The sequence below is a fragment of the Podarcis filfolensis genome (assembly GCF_964270895.1).
Source record: "Podarcis filfolensis genome assembly, chromosome: 10".
NCBI lineage: Eukaryota > Metazoa > Chordata > Lepidosauria > Squamata > Lacertidae > Podarcis > Podarcis filfolensis.
The window spans coordinates 57,236,795-57,263,627 of record NC_139612.1 but is presented as its reverse complement, the minus strand read 5'-3'; the positions used below and the strand labels follow the sequence as shown (position 1 = coordinate 57,263,627).

General features: G+C 40.9%; 1 protein-coding gene and 1 long non-coding RNA gene across 26 annotated transcripts in view; one reads left to right on the top strand and one right to left on the bottom strand.

Annotated features, from left to right (window-relative positions):
* Window positions 1-26,833, bottom strand: part of ERC1 (ELKS/RAB6-interacting/CAST family member 1) — a 161,255-nt gene that overhangs the window by 114,666 nt on the left and 19,756 nt on the right. For 16 of the 25 annotated variants that reach the window (XR_014538671.1, XR_014538672.1, XM_083572250.1 and 13 more), the window contains exons 3-8: window positions 25,299-25,715; window positions 16,824-16,898; window positions 16,196-16,351; window positions 15,000-15,083; window positions 12,538-12,705; window positions 1,532-1,699 (exon numbers count right to left, since the gene is read on the bottom strand). Coding sequence is in view for 23 of the 25 variants with exons in the window: in XM_083572250.1 (XP_083428376.1) it covers window positions 1,532-1,699; window positions 12,538-12,705; window positions 15,000-15,083; window positions 16,196-16,351; window positions 16,824-16,898; window positions 25,299-25,715 (1,068 nt within the window). In the remaining 2 variants the exon portion in view is untranslated. The remainder of the gene's footprint in view (window positions 1-1,531; window positions 1,700-12,537; window positions 12,706-14,999; window positions 15,084-16,195; window positions 16,352-16,823; window positions 16,899-25,298; window positions 25,716-26,833) is intronic. The other 9 variants (XM_083572240.1, XM_083572245.1, XM_083572248.1 and 6 more) reach the window with 1 other exon arrangement.
* On the top strand, window positions 1,135-1,868 carry LOC310742834. The gene is made up of 2 exons (XR_014538715.1): window positions 1,135-1,272; window positions 1,679-1,868. It is a non-coding gene; the product is annotated as an uncharacterized lncRNA (long non-coding RNA).

The following is a 26,833-nucleotide window of genomic DNA, read 5'->3' as shown; positions in this document are numbered from 1 at the left end:
TTCTGCGAAGAGAATGATCATTTTAACTTTGACTAGTGCAAACTGCATGGAATCAATCAATCTCTCTCTCTCTCTCTCTCTCTCTCTCTATAAATATAAAGTAATCTTCCAGGTCTTATAGACAGATTAAAAACTGACATGTCACCAGGTGTAGATGCCATTCACCTATTACTTTAATTTTATTGTTCAAAAATTGTAATAAAAACTTCTTTAAAATTGCTTTTACTGCAAGAATGTTGTGTGTGGATTAATATGGAAAATTGATGGGTTTAAGCATTTTTAATGTTGCCATTTTGTAACTGTCTTGTAATTAAATTGAATAAAGATAGACGGGTGACTTCTCCAAAGTTCTGCCTGCTTTGAGATAAAGATGGTCACTCCACAAAAAGCCTTGGGACACTCCAAATCATACATTCCCACAGAGCATCTTCTATGAGGCAGCATGCAATTGGATCTGGCCCAATGCTTCCATTGATGTTCCTTACAAGCATGGCACCCTATGTCAATAGCAGCCTATGGACATAGAAATCCACGAGCAACTGTGGAAATGCATCCTACAAGCAGCTTTGCACCACTCTAAATATTAGAGGTGCTTCTCTACAGGGGCTCAGAAAAGTCCACTGCCACCCCTTCAAGGTGCACACCAAAAGTTCTGAGTCACACACAAAAGGCTGCCATACTGAGCTGCTGGGAGTTCCAGTCTAAAACAGAAGGAAGGCATCAAGTTGGGAAGGGTCATATTACTGTTATGCAAACTTCTGGCCACACATGAATGAGTCTACTTGTGCTCCTCACCCAGATGGCACTGATTGTCATCATTTGTAGCGTGTGAAACTTAAGTTATCAAAAAAGAAAAATGTTAGGTAAAGCCAATCTATTTTGAAATGAGAGGAAACTAAAGGCATTCTTAATAATGAGGACTCGTTTTTCCAGGAGGAAAAAGAAACCAACCTTCTCAAATCTGCTCCAGTCATGATGGTTATGACAGAACTGAGCAGGAAAGTACCCACCCTGCCCCTTCAGGCACATCCAGATTGAGGGGGAGGCTCAAGAATAGGAGTTATGGGCCAACACTTCCATAGCTAAAGATCTAGAATGTAGCCAAAAATTGTTCTGCATAGTTACAGAACCCAGGTGTGTGATTGCACAAGCGTATGACATACAGGCTTAATCACCAATGCTCACTTCCCTGACTATCATATTATTTGTTCGTATCAATCACACAGTCGTTCCAGGAACTTATGCAGACTCCACCACTCACAATACAAAAGAGTACATATGAGATTTAACATTCCAGTCATTGCAAAGACTAATGTAGCATTAGAAACACGGTGAAAGATCTTTTGAGCAACACAGTCTAGCTTTTCTGCTAATTATAAAACTCTGTTCAGGTTTATCATGACCAATCCTCCCACTGCAACAGAACGCTGAACCACAATCCTCACTAAATGCGACTTTTGTAGCTATCGGTATTACCACTTTCGGACAAAAAGAGTTGGAGCGCAGAACTTTGTATACCTGGCTGGCCTACCTTTTTCTGAAGAACATTAACTTTGCGTTCTTTCACATCCAGCATATCTTTGAGATCATGAATCTCTCCAGCTTGAGTTCCTTTCTCTTCAGCCATCTCCTGAATTTGCTTAGTCTTTTTATTCAACATGGTCTCTTTCTCTTCTAGACGTAACCGGAGAGCATCCACCTGAAATCAGTCAAAAGAAATAAGACTTCCAATTACCTTCAAGCAAGACAGCCTTTAAAAAAGGAAAAACTCTGCTGACAAAGAATTGAACTCTATTACCAGATTCAACTCACAAGTTTATTTCTCTCTACTTCCCATCAAACATAAATCTTGCATCAAAAATGCTAAATTGATAGTAGAAAGTAGATGCTGAACTGTAAAAGTAAATAGTAAGAGCACTGAACCAATTTTTAAGATTAAAAAAAGCAGTACACGAGAAAGCAGTTGAAAAGGCAGATTTGCACTTTCCAATAAAACAGCTGACCTGTTATCTGGTTGATTAAGCAGTTGGTAGCTGAAGACACAGCTCTTTACTCTGGTCTTTATAAACTGAAAAACTGATTTAGGTGGCTTCTGTGTAACGTGTTGTATGAATTACTGATTTGCGGTTTATAGGTGGGTGGTTTTTTTACTGTTTTAATTGTGTCTTTATCATCTGTAACCTGCCCTGGAACCTTCTGGTGAAGGGCAGGCATGAAATACAATAAATAATAATAATAAATAATAAATAGCTTTAGGGATATGTTTCATCTAACTTTTTGTATTTCATTGTGGACTACCAAATACAACATATATGCAAGCTTTGAATACATTGTGCCTGGTAAATGTAAGCTTAATCTGCCACTTTTCAAAGGCTAATCTGAAAAGGACAAGTCCTATGCTTCCCTGTATTTTGCTGACAACTGCTGGCAATTTAAATCTAAATATGCTATTAAAAAGGTAAAAAAAGAGGTAAAAAATGTTAATATGCCATTAACATAATCCAAACACAGATATCTTGCACTATGGTATATATCCTGGTGTAAAAAAAGTAATGCGAGAAGCAGCTCCAAAGACCCGTTACTCCTGTGTCTTTTGAACCGCCTGGTGTTCTGTGTTTCACAACTTCAACTCCTGTGATTCCCCAACCCCTTTGAACAGTGTACATTTTCCTGGGAGATTAAAGATAAATAAATAAATAATGCATGTTCCCTCCCCTTTGTCTCCCCAAACATCACCTATGTGGCCAGTTGCAGTACAACTTCAGCAAAATGTGTATCTATATAGATATCTCTGTAGGCTGCTACACTACACGAGTTCTAACCCCACAGCTGAGTGAGCATCTGGGGCAGACTCATACTGAAAGGGATGTTTGAAGTATTAGGATTCAGGGGGGGAAAGTATGGCCATCAACGATTCTAATAAATGAACATGCCACTACTAATAATGGACCTAAATACTCTAATCTAAATTAATTCTAAACACTCAAAGCAGCTGGCAAGTACGCTTTTTATTTTTCAAAAAGATATCATTGAAAAAAGCATGAGAGCACATAATCCCACATAAATTCACGTAGGTGTGACCACCACTGTACATTGTACTTTACAACCTAAGCAAAATCTAAGTCCCTGATCCAAGAAGCTTGCAGATTGCATTTTGACAGTGGGGAAAAATGAATGGGAGAGACAAGGCTAACATGGAATGAGTGTGGGCAAATGATATTACTGTATCAAGTCCAAGAAGGAAATGCAACACCCCACCACAAAAAAGGAAAAAAAGACGACACTACTGTGCATCCCTATCTAGTACTCAGTATGCCCTCTCACCAAGTTTGTGTTGACATTTTAGAGAACACCGATTAAAGCAAACAGCAGAATTGAAGTGACATAATGTAGAGTTCACAAAGTCTCTAGCAGCTCTGATAATTTGCAAAATATTTTGTTCCGTTTTCTCAGCCTATGTATGTTCCAAAGTCAAAGGGGGATGGTAGCAGGAATGAGAACAGTTTGAACACTAATTCCGACTAGGCAAGATGGCCACCAGAAAGAAAAGAACAACCTGGAAGACCACTGCAGAGTAAGAGTGACAACACCAGGCCATTCACAATCCCAAAAGAAACCCACTGACCCTTATCGGTTTGGCTTTCAGAAACAGTTCAAGCTAGCTAACGTGGCTGTTAATCCTATTTGACAGTATCAGATTTGGTGCTTATTAGCTGAATTCATTACAAGGCCATCAGTCACGGTGAGTAAGCTGGCTGTATTCTGAATCTTTGGCTCCCTCTGTGCAAGCTCAAGATGTTAAAGGAAACTTGGTCAATTCAAAATACAGAAAAGCTGTTTAATCAGACAATAAGTTAACTGCAGCTGATGCTCTAGGTTTTTCCTTTAATGGGCTGTTCCTCCTTTTTTTTTTTTAAGGATCCTAACTAGCCAAATCAAGCATAAATTTGCCTTAAGAAATGAGACCAGGTCCGGAAATAAAACTTCCTTTGTTATAAATATTAGGAGGCATCAGCCATAAGTACAAATAATCAGTTAGCCCAAATGGAGAGCAGGTTCTTTCCTGGCTATGAAAAACATGTATTTCTCCACCACCATATTCTTCAGCCTGTTCCCAGCTGGTCTGAGGGCCAAACCTAAGTAATATCTGATTTTAAAAAACCTACTTCAAAGGCACTCAAGGTTGGTTGATGCCTTGAGAAATTAAGATGCTGATCCAGCTTACTGAAAAACTCGCCTATCAAGATGGACCATCTGTCCAGGAGAATGGAACACGATTAACAGCTACCATTTATCTTCTCAAAAAATAATAAAAAAAATTTAAGGTGTATCAGCTGTCCTACACATCCATGCTGGCTTCTAGACAGTCTGTAGCAATCAAACCAGCACTGAGCGACGAGTTGCTCAAAGTAAGGAGCCATGTTAAATAAAGCAGGCATATGAAGAAAGCTGGGCAACTTGCAACACTGTCACTTACATAAGGAAAGCCTCCTGGATCAGGCCAAGGGCCCATGTAATCCAGCATCTTGTTCCCATAGTGGCCACCCAGATGCCTATAAGCAGGATGGAACACTCTGCCCTGATGTGGTTTCCTGGAACTGTTGGCCCTGAAAGTTGTAGCACACCCTCTAACCACCTGCAACAGCTGTGCTGCAGAACAACAGTTAATCTCCAAATTGCCCTTAGTGTCTAGGGAGTTAGATGCCAGAGCCCTGCTACCAGAGCCTCGGGTTTGAGATACTTGGTGCCTTACAGAAGGAATGTCCAGAACTTTATATCAAGCATACTTTGGATCCTAGGACAAAAATCATTTTCATTGTCAGGAATTATTTCCCCTCTCCCCCTAAAACTAGCATTTTAATTTATACCTAATTCCAATCAAAGAAGTCAATTTAAGTATATGAATAAACACCCAAATCTGCAATGGCAATATACTTTGAACTCAATATTGATTTAATATTTGGGATGGCTAAAACTCCTGGTTTTATTTTTGTATGAGGTCTCATCTTAGAAACTACAGAACGTGCTTTCAGCAAAGTTTGTTAAGAGCTGGCAAGGCACAGAGACATCATGTTAACCCTGTTCTTGCGGGCAGAAATTATGCACTTGCTTATACACAGCAACACATTTTATGGATGCCTCACACAGAATGCCAACACTCAAGTTCTGTGGCAAGCAGGTTAGTGCCAACTTCAACAAAGTCATTGTGTAACTTTCTCAGTACTCAAAAAGCTATTCCAAAGAAACAGCCTTCCTAGTTTTGACTAGGAAAGTTATTTTAACCAAAAGCTGGCCTTCTTTCTTTTATGATATTGATTTATGTTTAATTACAGAGCAGCAGCATGGCCTAAAAATATTTATGGCAGATGGAACTCCTCCAGGATCCTTCACTGACCAAGGAAGGACAGAGCTGTTTGTTTACATCTGTCAGGGATGGGCAGGAACCTGAGGAATGGGCAGAGGAGGCAAGTGGGGAGGAAGAGGATCCAGGGAAATGGGCCAGTGATTTGTGTGGTTTGGAGCCACCTGTAAGGCAGTTGCCAGCAGAGGAGACGACTAGGTGGCAAGACACAAGGGGAAAGGATGTGGAGGAGCAGTTGCAGGAGGTCTCAGAGTCTGGAAAGCCAGCAACAGCCCCAGGGAGAGTCAGGCCTTTGCAAACTCCTCCATTTGCCCCTCTGCTGTCTCCATGCTCAAAGAGGGGTATGAAGGATGAGAGCAGTTGGAGTTGCCATTAAGAAGGAGCCATCAGGTGTTTGCACGCACCACATCAGACAAGGGGGCTTAAGAAAGCAGAGAGGGGTGAGGCCCTGCTGCTGCTCCCACTGTCCGAGACAGGGCACAGGGCTGTGGAGGGAGCTTGCCTAGACAGCAAGTTAGTGGCGAGTGGTGTGTATATCCCATGCACCTTAGGAGCTGATGTACCCGAGTGCTTTGCCAATAAAGAACTAAAAATCCAGTCACTCATCCTCATGGGTCTGGGTGTGACCAGGACAATATCCATCTTTCTCCTCCTTTCCCTGGTGCTGTGGGGCTGGATGCCTGAAAAAGGGCCACGAAGAGTACTCTGGTCACAACAGCTGCTGTGAGATCATCTCTCTTCGCTGATTTAGTTTGTCTCTCCCACAATTAATCAGTTTCCTCACCAGTCAGCATTCCAACTCCCTCTCCTCAATGCTATCCTGGTGTGCTTCAAGTGAGAATACTGAGAAATCAGATAAGCTAATATTAATAAACTAAACCCAGAGTTCTGTCTGTTCTGACCTCTAAGCTTACGTGCCATTGTTGCAGTTCAGCCAACTAGAGAGCTCAGTTCAGGAGAAAAGTCAGATTGTTGTTTGTCTCACTTTGTCCTTTTTGTGTGCTCTAACGACTATTTCAGGCAAAAAACATTTGTTGATAAATCTGTGTTGTGAGTTTTCAATAAGACAAGCAATGCATGTCAACATGTCCCTAGTAGGTGTCTGAAAACTGTTCCCATACTAGGTGTACAGAGGATCAGTACTGGAAAATATGAAAATCATGTGGAATACATATAAATTCTTACATGGCAAGAGCCTCAAATAGCTTAGTAAAGTCAAGGTAAATAAGAAACCTCTTGGGTGTTGGATTCAGTTCTCTATTGCATACAAATTTCCTCATTTGGCACTGGGTTGGTACAGGGAAGGTCAAAGGACCAAGTAACTTAGACATTACGGTGGTGGTGGAGACCCATATTTCAAGAGACTGAATTAGCCATACGCTTGCCAACGCTGAGCCAAGCAAAAGGACTCAGTGGGATAGTAATAAAATTGTATATGGATGAAGCATTTTATTCCAAAATAAATGTTGCTTTTTATTTTGCTTTATTTACAAAAATATTTTAAGTTTCTACAACTATTTATAAAGATTCCTTTACATATTGAAACTAACCTCAACATCCTTTCCACCTACCTGCCCTTAGGATAAACAAGGTCATTTTGCATTTCAGACCCAGTATTACAGATGTCAACTGCCAAGCCTTGGATTCAGATGCTTTAAATAGAGAAGATAGATGTACCAGGTTTCCATGGTACATCTTTAAAATAACTGAACAGTTTTAAAGCAAATTTCTTATATCAACATGTCTGTGGACAATTAAAAAGAGAGAGTGGTATCTCCCTAGCTTCATGCTTTTACTAAAAACAAAAAACCCACAGTTATTTGCTACATGCATCAGAGTGGAACAGTTGCCTCAAATATGTTACACTTTTCAACGAAGGAAACAAATATTTCATGCCTGCATAACTGTAGAGAAAAGGCTGAAGAATACAGGCACATCATTTTTAAAAGAGCTTGGAATTTGGAGAGTTATTCTGGTAAGAGTGAGGCTTCTCCCTCCTAACTCCCAACATTCATGTTCCTACAACAGCTTTATAAATAAAGATCAAGGTGGCAGAACCTAGGGGTACCATTTAGCAATGGTGTACAGCTGACCCCTCTTTATATTTTCAGACCCCATGAAATTATTGATTGGGATACCACCATGTATGACTTGTGGTCAGTTCTATGCACTGAATGACTATTGTTATAACAATTTAAATAGGCTTATAAACTAGGTATGTGTGCTCAATAGACATTCAATTACCGTATTTTTCGCTCTATAACATGCACCTGACCATAACACGCACGTAGTTTTTAGAGGAGGAAAACAAGAAAAAAATATTCTAAACGAAACAGTGGATGTATGATTTTTGTGGTTCATGCTGTGGCCACAGACATGTGATCTGACGGTGAGTTTGGGGTAGTCCAATGCAAAAATCCTGAGGATCCATGTGGATCCGTGCTTTGTAACCACGTTTTAAGTGGGGAGGGAAGGAAAAGCACTCAAGGGACAAGGAACACGCGTGGGGGATGTGGAGAAGGATGCTGCTAATAATGCAGGAGAGGCTCCTCTCCTCTCCCGCTTTGCTCCTTTAAAACAAGCAGGCTCTGCTTCTCTCCCTCCTCCCCGGCTTGGCAGCTGCCGAAACGCTCACACTCACACTTAAAGATAATTAAAAGCAACGCGCTAAGACAAACAAAGGAAACCACAATAGTAACCACTCTGAGACAAATCAAGAAAAATTGCGACCAACACTCTCCCCCAACAAGCGCATTGAGGTCAAAACACACACACACACGCACGCAGAGAACCGGCCCTAAAGTCGCAGGGGCGCTGGAAGTCGCAGGGGCGCTGGGGGAGTGAAGGGGAAGCAAGAGAAGGAGAACGATCCCTCACACAAACACAGACACACACACACACAGAGTATCAATCCTAAAGTCGCAGGGGCGCTGGGAGAGTGAACGGGAAGCAAGAGAAGGAGAACGATCCCTCACACACACACACACACAGACACACAGAGTATCAATCCTAAAGTCGCTGGGGCGCTGGGAGAGTGAACGGGAAGCAAGAGAAGGAGAACGATCCCTCACACACACACACACACACACACACACACACAGAGTACAGTGGTGCCTCGCAAGACGAAATTAATCCGTTCTGCGGGTCTCTTCGTCTTGCGGTTTTTTCGTCTTGCGAAGCACGGCTATTAGCGGCTTAGTGGCTATTAGCGGCTTAGCGGCTATTAACGGCTTAGCGGCTTTAAGAAAACAAGGAAACAAAGGAACAAAGGAAACAAACTCGCAAGAACTCGCAAGACGTTTCGTCTTGCGAAGCAAGCCCATAGGGAAAATCGTCTAGCGAAGCGACGCAAAAACCGAAAAACCCTTTCACAGAATCTCGTCTTGCGGGGCACCACTGTATCAATCCTAAAGTCGCAGGGGCGCTGGGAGAGTAAATGTGGAGCAAGAGAAGGAGAACGATCCCTCACACACAGACAGACACACAGAGTATCAATCCTAAAGTCGCTGGGGCGCTGGGAGAGCGCAGGGGCGCTGGGAGAGTGAACGGGAAGCAAGAGAAGGAGAACGATCCCTCACACACACACAGACACACAGAGTATCAATCCTAAAGTCGCAGGAGCGCTGGGAGAGCGCAGGGGCGCTGGGAGAGTGAATGGGAAGCAGGAGGAGGAGAACGATAGCTCAAGCACACACACACACAACCCCTACAGTGGCTAATCCAAAATCGGACAGCAAAAAACTGCAGGCAGGGACAGACAGCACGGGGTTGTTTTAAAGCAGCCAACCGGACAGGAGCCGCTTACACTTGTGTAAGTGGCTCCTCTCATCTCCTGCTCTGCTTCTCTCCCTCCTCCCCAGCTGGGCTCGCTGACAGGAGCCGCTTACACCCGCTTTGCTGTTTCAAAGCAAGCCACGGACTGCTCACGACTGCAGCAGATTCCCCCACCATCCGTAGGCATTCGCTCCATAACACGCACAGACATTTCCCCTTACTTTCTAGGAGGAAAAAACTGCGTGTTATGGAGCGAAAATTACGGTATTTCATTTTGAAAAAAAATGTGACTGTCCTCTGTGATGACTTTTCTATTATGGAGCATAAGAAGTAAGCAAGCTGATGCATGGCAGGTTATTATTGAACATATAAAACCATATAAAAAATAAATAACTTCCCAAAAGCAGCTCTTTGGGCCTTTTTGAGTCTCCACACCTGTCAACCCTGGGTTTTGGCTACTAGGAAACAATTCCTATTTGATACCAACTACCAGTCTACTTGTAATGTGTTATAAATTGGGAACCTTCGACTTTCTACTTTGTGATTTTCATTCACTCCAGTCCTTACAGTAATTGGAACTTTTGGCAAATCTAGAGCTTGCTTGCTTGCTTGTGGATTGATTAAACTAAACACATTCAGCAGCATATTGCGTGCGCGCGCGCACACACACACACAGCACATACATTTGGTTTCCTTGGCAAAGAGTATGCATCACTTATTAATACTATCTGTTGGTCATGCACTCTAGTAAAAAAAAAAGTGTCCTGCTACAATGTTATTGCATTTCAGACTTAAAAAAATGTTCAGTGTATACATGGATTATTCTTTTAAATGATTTAACATGAGCATTTGTTAATACTGTCAGATGGTGTTTTGGGTTAGATTCTTTTCTTCTGCTCTAACTTCCTTCTAACTTTCAGGGTACAGTTTTATTGACACTGAAGAGATACATTCAGCTCATTAACAAAACTAGGCTAATAGAAGCAGAAACATTTGCAGTCTTACCATTATATTCTGTAATGTTTTCACTGTGCACACAACTAAATTTAGAGAAACGAAATTCAGTACACAGGATGCACACTGAACAAGCACATTCACAGAAGTTTCATAACTGTACTGCATTTTGCAGGTGTCCTTACTACTTTTATTGTACATTTTGGTCTCACTGGGGAAATGGGAAAGGCAAGAGGAGAGAAGCCTCTGCACCAACATTTTAAGCAGTACCTGAAAGGTGAGGTGGATGGAGCACTGTAAGCACTAGAAATTGGGAAGGTTCAGACAGGTGCTTCTAACCTGCTTTATCTACAACTGGTCCAAGCAGCTGTTTTAGAAGAGGACAATGGCCTGCCATTGGCTGAGAAGAGTGGCGGAGAGCTCAGAGGTTGGCAATTGGGTCTGAAAGGTTTTTCTGCATAGGACTGGTCTGTGGATTGTCAGTTCTTCACGCCTGCAGTAAATCATTGCCTAAAGATTGCCCTTCCTTCTCTCCAAAGCAATCCAGAAAAGGATGCTAAATTGTAATCCAGTAGAACAGTCTATTGTAATATTACCGAGTGTTATGTCAGTCAAATCTTTATAAGGGCAATGCACTGAGTACTGCGAGTCAAATTAATCCCACATGAAGCAAGCATTATGGTATTTTGAGACAGGGTATAAAACAAAATTTATAGAAGCACTCTAATGTTTATACTTTTAACAACTCTTCTGTAACAAATGCAAAAGAGTTATTGAGGAAGCCATATCACTCAACCATTTTGTTAATACAGCGCACGAGGTTAACACCAATTTTATTGTGCATGTTTAAGAAAATATTCACTAATAAAAGGCTTTCTGATGAAGTTTGAAATATTCATATAAATTATGCCATACTTTTTCATCTTCCTCTTAATATAAACATCTGCCACTAACTAGTTAATTCATTCTGATGAACATTAGGAACTAATGTGAAGTACTGTGTTATAATAACCAATACACTGGCGCCCTCTTATGGCTAACATATTTATTTATCCAAATAGAAGCAATAAAACTACGCGTTCATACAAAACAGCTCCATATGCTTACACTCGAAAACCTTCCAGACTATGTTAATTGTGATTGAACAAAAGGAGTTGCATAGTTCAACATTTTAAGAAGTTATCACACCTTTAGATATATGCATTTCAGAAGGTGTGGTCTATAGAACAGGACTGCTATTTTCAGAAAGTATGGTCTGCAGAACATACATTTAGGCTGTAAGCATAACAAATATATACAAATGCACCAATACGGGCAGATAACAATAATGTAACCAAACTAAAAGCCACTGGAATGCTAGCTTTTCCCTTCTGTTTGTAACTATAACTTTCTACCAGGATTTGAAAATAGACTCTGAAGCTGCTTAGCAAACCCTTGTCAACTGGGGACTCAGTTAATCAAGTCTGATAACAGGACATATTTTATGGATTTGTATTTAGTTAAAGAACGGGAAATGGGCACATTGGAGAGTGGCAGCTGAGTTTTTCCAAGGAGCTGTAACAGAACCAGGATTTTGGGGGGTTTTTTACGGTAAGCTTACAACTTATGCTGGGGTTATGTTCTGGGGATCATGCCTAAAGCCAAAACTGTGTATAGTCAAAACACATTGGGTGCAAATGTGGGTGGGATTGCCAAAGTCTCTCCCCCCCCCCCGATTCCTGCCCGCTTTCCATTTAAAATAATTATAAGCATGTAAAGCTGAATGTGCACAAGTTAAATGTGCATAAGTTGCGGGCTTATGTATTCACAAATGACCTAGTCAGGACTTCACAAGTTTGTGGATGACACCACAGTATTCAAAATGGTGAAATCTTTGATAATTGTGAAAGGTTAGAAAGGAAAAATTGGGAGTAAATATCCCTTCCTTTGAGCCCCTTTCATTTTGGGAGGTCCAGCTAACCTTTTATTTGCTGCCCAATTTTAGCCTTGCCGATTCAGACAATTATGAACTAATTGGGGTTTCTCAGTTCAGCATCAATAATCAATATTTGAGAATTGTAATAGCAGCGATTTATAAAGTTTATTATGCTATTAACCTCATTTATGTCCTTTTCTGCAATGCTTAAGTTCTGTTAAGTAAAAGAAATATATTTGCTAAGTGCCTGAAGATATCCTTGAACATTAAGTTTTCTATGCGCTTATAAGAAGGGGAATTAACTTACCTCTTTAATGCAGCAGTTGTTACAGCGGAAATTAAGGTGAAAAACTTAACTGTCACACTCCGATTTCTGATACACAGAAATCAGGCTTAGACTTCTCTAAACAGAGCAAAGTTGTCATACCATGTTCAAGAGCTCCATAGCATTACATTTCTGTATTTTATCCCTGAATTCAAAAGGCCCCCTTATAGTTAACAAACAGCAATAATTCAAGATTGTGCCCTTCACCTCTGTTTGCAGGATGGCAGCTCTCTGCTCTTTAGCTGTGAGGGACTCCTTGAGAACATCAATGTGTTGCTTGCTATCGGAAAATTGGTTTGTGAGGGTTTCCAATTTTGTCTGTAAGGCCAACAGCTCTGTGTCTTTGCGTGACAGTTCCTGTTTCACCTGACCAATCTAAAGGAGGAACCAAAGAGAAAAATACAGGTTATCAAACTGTACATTAATCTGTCAAAGGAAATAGAACTATTCACAGAAATATTTCCAGCTATCACAAAGACATGGCACCAAGCTGGCTCAGGAAATCGGAAAGGACAGTAAACCTCACTGAGCGCATGCGCCTGTGCAAGTACAGTCTTAAAATAATGTTGTAAAATGAAAATAGAACTGGATTGTAGCCAATATGCATATTATTCCACTACTACATTCAATTTCAGGCAGAGGCCCAACAATTGCTGATGAACCAAGAACTGAAAGAACAAATAATAGGCCAAATAGTAAGCCAATCAGTTATTGCCTAAGCTTTTTAAAGCACTTGGTAGTGAATTGCAGAAGCAAAAAACATTGATTTTAAAAAGGAGCTGTTCTGCTTTGTTGAAGAGTGCCAATATCATTTTGTTTCTGGCCTACATTCCTACTACTTAATACCTGTGTTTCTCTGTGTTGCAATTATGTATGATTGAGGAAAATATTTTAGCAAAGACGTGAAAAAAATATGCATTTGAAAATTGAGGGAACTTCAATGTATTTCCCAGGTAGTACTTTAAACATTAACTAGTAACTATATTGACATCACTCTTGAGTACTCTCAAGGCTTTCAGCAAATTATAAATCCTTTGTTCCAATAGTAATGCCAAGGCTCCCTTCCTCCCCCATTTTGTCTTATAAACATTATTTATATTAATTATAGGTTTGGTTTGCACATAACTTTAAACCATGAAGAATCTATGATTTAGTTATGATTTGTTTGATCATCCATACTCTGCCCAGCAGCTTAACTATTAACTAATTAATCATGTTTACATATGTCTCAAGGCAATTGACAGACACATCATAAAAACCTAACGATAATTTTTCAAACAGTACAAAAACAACTGGAGATTTGTACCGTTTTTAAAGCAACACTTCAGAGATTGTTTCAACAGACTTTTCTAGAGGGATGAACCAAACATGTATTTGTTTCCAGAAAGCACAGATAGTGAGTGCCTGCCATGTCTCAACGGAAACAGAGATGGTCATTTAGTTCTGTGGAACTATGGTTTGCTTACCACCAACTAACCATGTTCTGAAGCCATGGTTTGTTGTCAGCTCATGAAGCTTGGTTTGTTTTAACCATTGGTATGGCATGTGAACCCAGTACCCTTCTTAACCATGGTTTGTTTGGCCACCTCAGACACTCACCAAGCTCCAAAGGCATGAGACAAGAGCAATTAGCAAACAAACCAAACTATGATTTGTTGAACAAACTATGACTTAGTGTTAAGTAATATCCAGGTCACTGTCTGTATTAGATGATGAACCTGCAGGCAAAGCTTGTATTCTTTTAACTTTAGTACAAGGGCTTAAGATTGTAGTAAACAGTGTCACTCAGATGACTGTGAGACTTCCATGAATAAAACATGGAGGGAAGCAATTTCCAACTGTTTCCTCGCCCCCTGTGGGACCCTACAGCATAGATTTAGAGGGACATTGGGAGCTGTGTACTTTTGCCAAAAATGGGTTGGGTCCCCTCCCTGTTCTCTTACATTATTTTTTCATTAACTGCAAAATATTTTCATACACTGGTGCACCATGGTAGCCCATTCAAAAAAAGATGTATGCATTTATACAATCTTCAAATCAGATTTATTTAAATACAGAAACAATCTCCTGTAATCAGGGTAAGATCACAGCTCAATTTTCATGTAGAAAAATATTTTCTGTTAAGTCTATCATAGAGATATTATTTCATTTCATCCTAGAAATTGAAGCCAAATACATCAACAAGTCAAAAAACTTGCAATCCAGACATGTTTTAAGATTAAATGTGCAGCACATACTTCAAGGCAGGACAGGAAATGAGGACATAACAAGGTCTGCATTTCTGCTCCTAATCTCACACAATGTTTATAAAAATACACAGCCTGGCAAAATATAGTGTGGAATACAATCAAAGTCATAACATTTTACTGTGCATTTTCAAGAGCTCAGTACATGCATCTCAGACGCATCTGAAGCGCTTTGAAAGAATCTAAGAATATAGCATGACACCTTAGCCCAAGTCATGAATATTGGGTGTTTGAAGTAGATTATAGATTGTGATGTTACTTATATCAACCATAAGTAAGCTAAAGACAGATGCAGATTTATAGTTAGTTATAGTGTTTTTCACAGCCGCAGAGTGCAAGGTAAGCAAAGTAAGCTACCCGGAAAGCCAGCAGAGCCCAAGTAAGCGGCACTGCACACAGAGAAGTCAATCTTACGGCAGAGACCTCAGTCTGGAGAGAAGTCACTCTCTTTTTCAGCTCCTCTCCTTGGGCCTCTTTGGCATTTAGCTCTTCCTTCAGTTGCTCTACCTGCCACGACATTATTATTCTCTTACTTTTATATTAGAATGTTTTCCTGTCAAATGTCCTCAGTCTGCACGGAGGCAAATCGTAGCGAAAAAACAGCCAGCAGATACAACATTTGCCAAACCCTCCACCCTGGCAAAAATGCAGGATCTCTAAAATAAAACACTTCTTCCTAAGCTGCATACAGGAAATATTGCACATATAACAACAAAGATGGCATGTCATTATCTAGAACACACCACCAGTTCTTTGGTAATGAGACAAACTGTTGTAATTGAGAACAATTTGAGAAAAAATTACCGGCTTAAAGAGCCAAGTATCAAACACTGCTGAAAATAAAATACATAAATTTGAAAGACGACTGTGCAGAATGTTTTTAATTTGATTATTATGCAGTAGATCACTAACTGGATCTCCTTTTAAAATAATAATCAGCCCTTTTGAGGTCTAGTGCCCTTTTGTGTTGCATTTAATTGTGATTAATTTCCCCAAGAATAGACTGGATAGTGCTTCTGCATCAGTTTATGAAATAAAAATTACTACTGTTTGAAAAGCATTACTCAAATTATGAAAAAGAGTTAACTGTATTTCATTATCATGAGGGAACTCCATTTTAACCATTTGAGTGTGTGTATATACACTAGTAGGACGCGGGTGGCGCTGTGGTCTAAACCACAGAGCCTAGGGCTTGCCGATCAGAAGGTCAGCGGTTCGAATCCCCGCAACGGGGTGAGCTCCCGTTGCTCGGTCCCTGCCCCTGCTAACCTAGCTGTTCGAAAGCACGTCAAAGTGCAAGTAGATAAATAGGTACCGCTCTGGCGTGAAGGTAAATGGCGTTTCCGTGTGCTGCTCTGGTTTGCCAGAAGCGGCTTAGTCATGCTGGCCATATGACCTGGAAACTGTACGTCAGCTCCCTCCGCCATAAAGTGAGATGAGTGCCACAACCCCAGGGTCGTCTGCGACTGAACCTAACGGTCAGGGGTCCCTTTACCTTTACCTACATATACTAGTAGAGAGGGTGGAATGCAAGTGCCTCATCAGCTTTGTGATTAGTTGGTTTAATTAGTTTCTTAGAGGAGTATATCATTGCCTAACAGATAGTGTTCACTCATTACCTTGTTTTTCATGAATTTGGAATGGCTACGATACACCTCCATTTGTTTCATTTCTTCCTCTCGTTCCTCTGTACTGAGGGCTCCATTTGACTTCAGCATCTGGATCTCTTCTTCCAAATCTCGGAGTCCACGCTCCATGGAAGAGATCTTAGAATCCTTCAGACACAGTGAACAATGGGCAAATTAGTCTTTTTCATAAATTGTGAAAGCACCCTAATATGGCAAAACAAAAAACAGGCCCTCCTACAGGAACACTGTCAGTCAGTGAAGAAAGACAAGAAGGGAGAATCTTCCATGTGTTGAAACTTGAAGCCCCAACACCCTGAAAATATTCCAGCAGTAGCAGGAAAAGCAAAGAGCATTTTCCGTAATCTGGCTGGATGAAAAGGTGTTGCAGCTTTGCTCTCAAGCGAGATGGAAAGGACAGGGGTCCTCAACACATTCTGCTCATCAACTTCTTTGTAAAAATCCTATCTCCTGTGTAGTCAATGAATGTCTGTGGTTTAATATACCACAGTGTGCTGCTTATGGTTAAATTTAAAAAACCCGAATAGCAAAAGAACAAGAAATATTATGCCCTTTGCTCTGAATAGGCATCTCCTCTTTCATGTAACTGTAGAATTCTTACCTTCATCTCTATAACAGTCTGCAAAGCTTTAGTCTTGGCAGAATCGGGTGCATTTTCAAAACGACGATGCATTTCCTGTACAGAAAGAAATACAAGAAGGCTAAGCACAACAGACTTTACTCAAAAGAGCATGAGCAACATTATCCAACTATTTTGGATGACCTTTCACATCAAATAACAGACATCTACAGTCCACTGAAATAAATGTACCCACAAGTGAAATGGTTATTAATCATCTGCCTTTCCAACGACTAACACTCAACAGCAGGCAGCTGAAGCAACTTAAAAACCCCAATACCTTTCAGCTAGATGATTCCTTATATGGTCTTTTCAAACTTTATCTTCTGGTGGGAGGATAAAAATACTTTTTAAAAAGAGGATTAATAAATAACAGCAACAATCTGGTATGTACTTAACAAGCTGATAAAGCATCTGTGCCAATAATACTCCTACACGCCCAGAGTAGCAACCACCTAGTTACTGATGACGACAGCTTTCTCCAGAGAGACAGCAAGGGATGAGAGAACATTCACTAGGTTGTTCATCAAAACAGTCAACATGCAATGGGTGTAAAAGTGAGCACCTATATTTCTGTAAGTATCACAGAAAAAGCACTTCTAGCATAAAAAAGCTGAATGCAAGGCTGCATGGTGCCAGAGAATCAATTCTTCTTTGTATTTTACAGAGTACAAGCCAACTATACTGTATTTCCTTCAATTTTTTGTAATTAGCTTCCACACATAATACACAGGAGTTAAGGAAACAAGGGATTAAGACAGTGCAAGGTGTCAGAAATTCTAGCAACTAGGCCCACACACCTTATTGTTGGCACCATTGCCACAGATGGCTAGGGAGCAGCACACCAGCTACTAGCTCTATAGGGGCCGTGTGACATTTATTAGCAAGGGCAGGAATGTGGCCTGTTAGCCTGCAATCCTGCAGCAGTTGGGTCAAACTGAGCAGCATAGCAAAGGCCCCCCCCCCATTTGCTACCTGCAATGACTAAAAGGAGTCTCCAAACAGAAGCAGAACACAAAGATGTCATCAGTGGCAAAAGACATCACCTATGATCACCCATGACACCAACCTGGCAACAGCAGGAATCAGGAAGCACCCTTCCATGTAATCTGTCTGTTCTGCTACATTCCTTTATTTTGGCTTTTGTTTTTACTGTTAGATTTTGTAACTGTGAAATAACTAGTGTTTCCAGTATGAAAACATTTTATTGGAAAATCTAGAGTGCAGTTGATCCTAGCATGTCTTGAAGTTATCACCAGCTGATTTGTGTTGACTTTTAAGCCCTATCAGCAGTCTGACATATCCTTAAAGAAATGAATGAGATGCTGAAACTACTGAAAGCCTAGACTAGATGGGGTCAATTCTCTCCCCAGCAACTTCTCAAAACAGGATGCGGAAAATAACACAGCATTTTGTCGGGACCATAAATTTCACTTTGTGTATGTATGACTACAACATTTCAAGAGCACTGGAGTAAGTTTTTATACTGCTTTTATACTGCTTCTGTTCATTCCTGCGTGTTAACCACCCCCAAACTTTACATAACACTACAGGGGTTCATTGTACTCCAGAAGTAAATTTTACCTTAGTGGCTTTATCTTGATATAGGAAGAAACACTTTCATAGTGCAATCTTGCAACACTGATTTCTTATTTACAGTGTTCTTTTGGGGGGAAATGCTTACTAGACTACTGAGGTACATTGGACCCCTTCCATTATTTACCACACACATTTCATGTCAACATTTTTTCATTTGTTTGCTTTCCCTTCTGTTTTCTCCTCCAGGGCTTGCTGATAGCCAAATAAGGTTTGCCTAATTGGTGGGATGTAGATTCCCCCCAATCGCAGTTCTGTTTGCCCCTAACAAAACAAGCAGATACCCAGCTATACACAGCTAGAGACTCAAGAGTTGCTGAGCACACACTGGTTATTCAGCTAGACACAAAGAAATGGACAGGTGTCCTATCTGCTATAGAAATGATGATAACAAATCATGGCAGCAATGCCATCATTGAAAGCTTTTAGTAGTTACCCTGTTTTCCCGAAAATAAGACAGTGTCTTATATTAATTTTTGCTCCCAAAGATGCGCTAGGTCTTATTTTCAGGGGATGCCTTCTTTTTCCATGAAGATGAATACGGTACACATTTATTGTCCAATTGTGAGTCAGCCAGACTCCGTCAGGGCAGAGCGAGCAGCAGGCGGCAGCTTGTCCTGGCGGCGGTGCGGGCTCTCTGATTTAAAGAGACCTCGCACTGCCTGAACAGCTCCAGCTGTGCTGCGGCCAATCAGTGAGCTGCGCAGTGGCACCCGCTGCTATGGTCCTGAGGAGTCAGACGCCTTACGGTAGTTTCAGGGGCCTTATATTGCGGGGAGGCCCTATGTTCTGGGGAGGCCTTATTATTGGGGAGGTCTTATTTTTTGGGGGGATGCCTTATATTACAGCGAGAGGCAAAACTGGAAGTAGGTCTTATTTTGGGGGGATGTCTTACTTTTGGGGAAAGACGGTAGCTGTAGAATATATGTGTCCTCAGCATTATATTGTAGAATGATGGAATTCTGAAAGTGCTTTTCTTTTACTGTTCAAGTGGTCAATTGTCATTTGAAAAATGTCTATCTATACATAAATGTAATTTATGTTTTTAAAGGTGGAGTCTGATTAATCCAAATGTTTTCATTATAAAGATTAAGGTAAAATTAATTTTTTTATTCAGTGTTAAAATATATTTTTGGAATGCAATAGTAATAAAATTTGCTTTATGCTAAACTGGAATTATTCTGAAATCAGTTATAGCTTTACTTCCAGCTCAGAGGTCATTTAGACTGTCAAAACAAATGGTGTAAGAGGTGTAAAGCAACTATACCAATGATCGTAAAAGTTGCCAAACCCCTTTTTGGTCCAGTCTTGCTGTAAGAAGATGAACAAAGCCATTACATTCAGAAGAGAACAATTATAATATCGATTATTTAATTTCTATACCACTTAATATATTAAAAATATCTCTGTGGTGTACACAAAACTGGAGCAACAACAGAGAAGTTAAACAAAATATTACAAAATGCACAGTTACATATAAAAATGTTACATTAATACGAAGTTACTAATGTAGATATAAATCAATATTCGTTCATTTTCCTTCTGGCACACCCTCCCTCTCAGCCTCAGGGAGGGTCCAACAAACTCAGGGAGTTTCCCAGAGGGTCCAAAGGATGGGAAAAGGACCCCCCTCCACTCACAGCTCTTTCTTCATCCTCTGTCCTCTCCTCCTCCAGCTGCAGCATTTCAATTCCAAGTATTACAGTATTTCAATTTAGCAATTTGCAGGTAGCTTGAAGAAACTAAACAGCAGCTTATTTTAAGGGAGAGAGGAATGTGAGGAAACCCAATCCACAGCAATTTAATGATGCCCCTTATTTCAGAAAGCCCTATCTCCTTTTTAAATTCTTGGTACAGATAGGTAGCCGTGTTGGTCTGCCATAGTCAAAACAAAAAATTTTTTTTCCTTCCAGTAGCACCTTAAAGACCAACTAAGTTAGTTCTTGGTATGAGCTTTCGTGTGCATGCACACTTCTTCAGATACACTGAAACAGAAGTTGCCAGATCCTTCTATATAGTGAGAAGGTGGGGAGGGGTATTACTCAGAAGGGTGGTGGGAATGGGTGATTGGCAGATAGCTGTGATGAGCCTGTTGACGACTCTTAACGACTGCAATAGGTCTTACAGGAAAAAGCAAGGGGTGAGAAGGTGAAAAATGGCTTTGTCATGTATAATGAGATAAGAATCCAATGTCTTTGTTCAGACCAGGTCTCTCCATGGTTTCAAATGCCAACAGTGTCCTTCAGCTCTCTATATTGGACAAACAGGCCAAACCTTACGCCAAAGAATAAACGGACATAAATCGGACATCAAGAATCACAAGACAGAGAAACCAGTAGGAGAACACTTCAATCTCCCAGGACATTCTATACAAGATCTCAAAGTAGCTGTATTACTACAAAGGAATTTCAGAAATAGACTGGAAAGAGAAGCTGCTGAATTGCAACTCATTACCAAACTTAAAACCATGGAGAGACCTGGTCTGAACAAAGACATTGGATTCTTATCTCATTATACATGACAAAGCCATTTTTCACCTTCTCACCCCTTGCTTTTTCCTGTAAGACCTATTGCAGTCGTTAAGAGTCGTCAACAGGCTCATCACAGCTATCTGCCAATCACCCATTCCCACCACCCTTCTGAGTAATACCCCTCCCCACCTTCTCACTATATAGAAGGATCTGGCAACTTCTGTTTCAGTGTATCTGAAGAAGTGTGCATGCACACGAAAGCTCATACCAAGAACTAACTTAGTTGGTCTTTAAGGTGCTATTGGAAGGGAAAAAAAATTTTTGTTTAAATTCTTGGAACAAGCATTGAAGTTCCATGATGTCCCTTCTTTCTTACGCGGCAATCTAACAATGGTTATCAATATAAAATTTCTACAGATTTCAAATACCGTATTTTCGCTCCATAAGACGCACCTGACCATAAGACGCACCTAGTTTTTAGAGGGAAACAAGAAAAAAAATATTCTGAACGAAACAGTGGATGTATGATTTTTGTTGTTCATGCTGTGGCCACACACATGCTATGTGATCTGATGGTGAATTTGGGGTGACCCAATGCAAAAATCCTGAGGATCCATGTGCTTTTATCTACCCCTTCTCAGGCAGCCTCCCTTATCGCTAGAGTCCCTTATCTCCCTCTGATCGCTTGCCAATCAGCTGCTCAGCAGCTTTGTTTCAACGCCCCCTTCCCTCTTTCTAAAAAAAAAAAAAAAAGCAGCAGCACAATCTGCTTTTTGCTCCTGGGCAATTCGGCTCCACAAATCATGCATTCGCTCCATAAGATGCACAGATATTTCCCCTTACTTTTTAGGAGAAAAAAGTGCGTCTTATGGAGTGAAAAATATGGTACATATAAACAAATACTGAGATTTCCTCATCCCATTTTAGTAAGCTTGGGTGAATGTGAGCAAATAGGAGTTCATGATTTGTACTGTATTTATTAATCAGAGTAAAGGAAGCAGCAATAATGTTGAACTTGAAGAAGAATAAAAAATGGAAGGCTTTGGCATCTACCATATAATTAATAGGCTCTGTTTTCAGGCTGCAAAATTCCATGTGTGAGGAACTTCTAGCTAACCAAAGGTTTCTATGTGCACTGCAGAACAAAGAAAATCTAGATTAAAATCCTGTAATTTGATAACAGTCTTCACATTGAAGGAGCCAAGCCATAATTAAAGCTCTAATTAAAAGTATAATTAATTGTCCTGAGAAGAACAGCTTCTAAAAGAATTTCAAGCAACAAAGAAGAGCCAGTAAAATTAAATAGATCCTTATTATAAAAGTAATCATTAAAATATTTGGAGGGCATATTTGGAGGGCATATAATCATATTCTACAGGATAAAAAGGTAAAGGTAAAGGTACCCCTGCCCGTACGGGCCAGTTTTGACAGACTCTAGGGTTGTGCGCCCATCTCACTTAAGAGGCCGGGGGCCAGCGCTGTCCGAAGACACTTCCGGGTCACGTGGCCAGCGTGACAAAGCTGCATCTGGCAAGCCAGCGCAGCACTCGGAAACGCCGTTTACCTTCCCGCCAGTAAGCGGTCCCTATTTATCTACTTGCACCCGGGGGTGCTTTCGAACTGCTAGGTTGGCAGGCGCTGGGACCGAGCAACGGGAGCGCACCCCGCTGCGGGGATTCAAACCGCCGACCTTTCGATCGGCAAGCCCTAGGCGCTGAGGCTTTTACCCACAGCGCCACCCGCGTTTCCCACTAAACCTGCATTTGCCTTAAGCAAGGTCAAACATTATTCCTCTATAACAACAGCAACAAGGTGGGAGTCTGTAGGAAATACACCACCATCTTCTGGACACTGAAAACGTGTGCAGGAAAGACAAACCTGATGCTCTTTGAACTTAATGCTGGTTGTACCAAAGTATCTCCCCCTCTACCCCCCCCCCCAAAAAAAGAAGAGTTAACTGGAAGAGAAAACTTACTAAAATAAGTTCAATATTTATTTGGAGCTTCCAAAATTGTTAGTAATGTGGTGTCATTAATATACTGATAATTGTTTTCCGCAGATTCAATTAATGCCTGTGCTGCCCTTGAAAAGTGTTCAGAACTTCTGTCATGGAAGCTCAGCTGCTGAGACACACAAGGCAACAAGGAAACATCTGCTTGGTTTTGTGACAGTTGTACTGACCACCTGTTTGCTGGGCCTAATTCAAGGTGCTTGCATTCTGCTAATATGAAGTGCCCTTCTTCATATATTGTCCCTACCACCCACCCTTCAATACCTGCTCAAAAGGCCCTACTTGAAATTTCCTTCACCAAGCTACCTAAAATTTGCACGCCTGCAGCAGAGCTCTGAGCATCATAGGACACAACAACAGTTATGTTTAACAAATATTAGGATGAAAAAAACTTTCTATTGTGCTCAATTTTCAGTTGAATCTGAACGTGTGAACACTAGTGTATCAACCTAGTCCTTTATTCCTTCATCAGACCACACACATCGCTTTCTACCTTACTTTCTGGCAGTGACTGTCTAGTCGATATTACGCTTCTTTGTTTAGCGGGAGTGCTTATTGCCCAAAGTTATTCAGCTACATTTAGCTATTACTTTATGAATTATTTACATCAAAAAATTATAAAGAATACAATACTATAAAGTGCAATACTTCTTCACTTTAAATAGTGTGTTTTGGACTATGCAACCAAGGCAGCAAATGATTTCTTCAAATAACCTTCATAGCAAAGTGGCTGTTTCCATGGAAATGGCAGAGCAACCATCCATTACTGCTGCCAAGATTTCTCCTTATTCTTCTATACACAGGTAGATGCTCATTTACAGCTTTGTAATGAAACTACACACAAACACACAGGACTAATATATAGCAGCATCCTCAGATGGTTACACAAGTAGTATTTACACACACAGAGAGAGAATAAATACAGCTTGCCATTCTGCAAGCACAAGTTCCTGGCTGCCACTGGTGATTCTCCCTCCCCAATCAGAGGATTGTAAGGTACATGAAGACCAAGTTCCAACCATGTATGTCTGATCTAGACTTATGTTCTTGGGTGCTACTACAAATCTACTCTCCTGAAGTCCAGGTCTAGAAGTGTGTGGATCTCCAAAGCCCAACATTTCAAATGTTAGCTTTCTAGCTGTTGTGGAAGGAGCTTTACTATTTTTATATTACTGCCAGAAACACCCAAGTCGTTTGCACACATACATCCAAACATGAAGAATATACTGGATCTTGTACTGAGTACACTTTGGTCCAAATGGAATTATGTGTAGCTAGACTACAACTCCTAACATTCCCAACCACTGGCCATATTGACTGGGGCTGATGGGAAATGGGAATCCAAAAACTTCTGGAGGGTCACAGCTCAGCCACCCCTAACATATACAGAAAGCAAATCTGCAATTAAGTAATTGCCAGTTTCTATACATTTTATACAGCATCATCAATTGTAATGATGCTTATGCTTCATTATGCTTATGCCCCTTATGCTTTAACAGAGGGGCATAAGGAACATCCAAAACCATTATAGTTTTTAATTACACAGCTTATGCCAAGGATGGAAAGTGAACTAGCAAGCCCTGCCATGGAGCAGTAAAGCATCTGGAGAGGTAGGATACAAAATAGGGTGAAGAAAGGGTTGTGAGTGGAGGGGGGGCTCTTTCCCCATCCACTGGAACCCCAGGGACACTCAATAAATCTGCTGCACCTGGAATTGGGTGAAGAGAGTGCAGCTGAATGGGACATAGCTGGGAGCAGCCTGAGGAATTAGCATTCACCTTGGGACTGCCTAGAAAAAGCAAGTCTAGAGCAAGAGACTAGGGTGATGCCTGCTGTTTCCAGGAACTCTTCTTGTTGTGAGACACTTGTGGGTGAGCTGAGAGTTTGGACCCTCAGGTGAGAACCAGGAGGCTGAGAGGGAGGGTGTGTCAGAAGGGAAATGAACTGAAATTGATATATATATTAGTAACTTTGCATTAATGCAATTTTTTGATGTTACTGTGTATTTTCATAATATTTTAAATTGTCTGTTGTTCTTCCTTTTTTATCCTTTTAAATTAAATAGACCCTTCCCACCTCTCTTTCCCCCCAAGCTTATACTGTATACGTCAACATCTCACATCAAATAGAACTAATCTGCAGAAAGGATTTTATGATCTGGAAATAGAGACTATGTATGTACTTTTGTAACCAAATAAAATCTTTAATAAAAATATTTTTCTAAAAAAATAAAAATTAATTTAATAGAAATTAATTAAAATCAAAACTATTAAGAGCTAATTATTTCAAGTAAACATGGGCTGACAAGAGAGAAGTCTGAACTGCAAGTAATAAGGTTAGACAGTAGAACAGAATCTCTATGGGTGAATCCCAACTCACCTCCCTTAGCAAATTGTTCTCCTTTTCCTTCTGCTCCAGCAAGGTTTCCAAGTGGTGCACATGCATCTCTGCCTCGGCCAACCGTCTAGTCCGCTCATGATCCTCCTCTGTTGCTTTTGCTGACAGCCCCTTGCTCTGCAACATTTCCAACAACTTTTTGATGGACTCATCACGAGCATTTAAGGTCTGCTTTTGCGTCTCAATGCGCAGCTCCATTTCTTCCAAGGTTTTGCGGAGCAAGAAAAGTTCCTTGGCCTGGCGCTCATGTTCTGCATGAAGCCGTTGGAAGTTCTCCTCTGTAAGCTCTGTCACAAAGTGCTCACTGGATCGACTGCTGCTGTCTTGCTGGAAAAGCTGGTTCAGGTCCCTCTGGATCCTAAGCTCATCTTGAAGAGCTTGGATTGTCATCTGCATATGCTGGAAATAAGAAACCCAAATCCATGAATTCACTACGTTAAAAATGGAACTGTAAAGAAATGAACAACATGAGGGGCCCAACTCTTTTGCATAGCAAACATATTGCTTCCCCAAACACTGAAATATGATGAAAAGACAGGCTAATAAAACAAAGAAAAAAATAACATTTAATCCCATGTTTTTTGTATGAAAGCACCTTTCTAAATCTTCAGCAACCTGAGCAATGCATTGGGGAAAATTACACTAATCTGCTCTGAGCTTGTGGAATAGAGAAGTCTAACAGAAAGACATAACAAAAGAAAAGGGGGATTGGGAAGGAGAAGGTAAGACCACAGGGCCAAAACACCCCAAAAAAATTCTCCTTGTAGGTCTTTTTTGCTCCATAGCAGGAGAAATGGGCAAGCAAGAGTTGAACACTGCTGTTCAATCTGCCTGTGATGCCTTCAGGCAGCTGTACCCAACCATCCACTCTCCCTACTGGATTACCTTGGAGCCTCATCACAGTACACAAATTGTCAGGGTCTGGCTGAATGAAGAAGAGTGGTGGTAGGTACCACCTGGGGAACCCCAAAGGGAAACCCCAGAAGAGGACAGCTCAGAGCCAGAAGATTGGTGGTGAAACACAGAGAAGTCAGAGGGAAAAGATTGTGGGGAGGTGTCAGATGTTGAAGGGGCAACAGGGTTTAGTGAGCAAAGAGAGCCGGTAGCAGGAAGCAGTTCAGACTCAGAGGTTGAAGCGTGTGTGTGTGTGTTTGTGTGTGTGTGTGTGTGTGTGTGTCAAGAGCTTGCTGAAGAATGCTGGGACTCTCCCTCTCCTACTGCAACAAGCTCCCCTCCCCTCCGATCTCCAAGAACACACAGGATAATAAGAACAGAACAGTGACCAGAGGTGCGTAGGCATAGTTTGAGACGGCTTGTGCAACATCTAGGGGTGGAGACTTAGAACAGTGCAGAGGGAGGTAAAACCGTCAGTCCTGGCAACTGCTCTATGGTGGCAAGAGCTGCTGGGAAGTGTTCTGAGTTGCATACTATTTCCTTGAATAAATAGCTAACTTCACTGACAACTGCCTCTGCCTCTTCATTCTGACATGCATCTGACTCCAGCCTTGACACATATT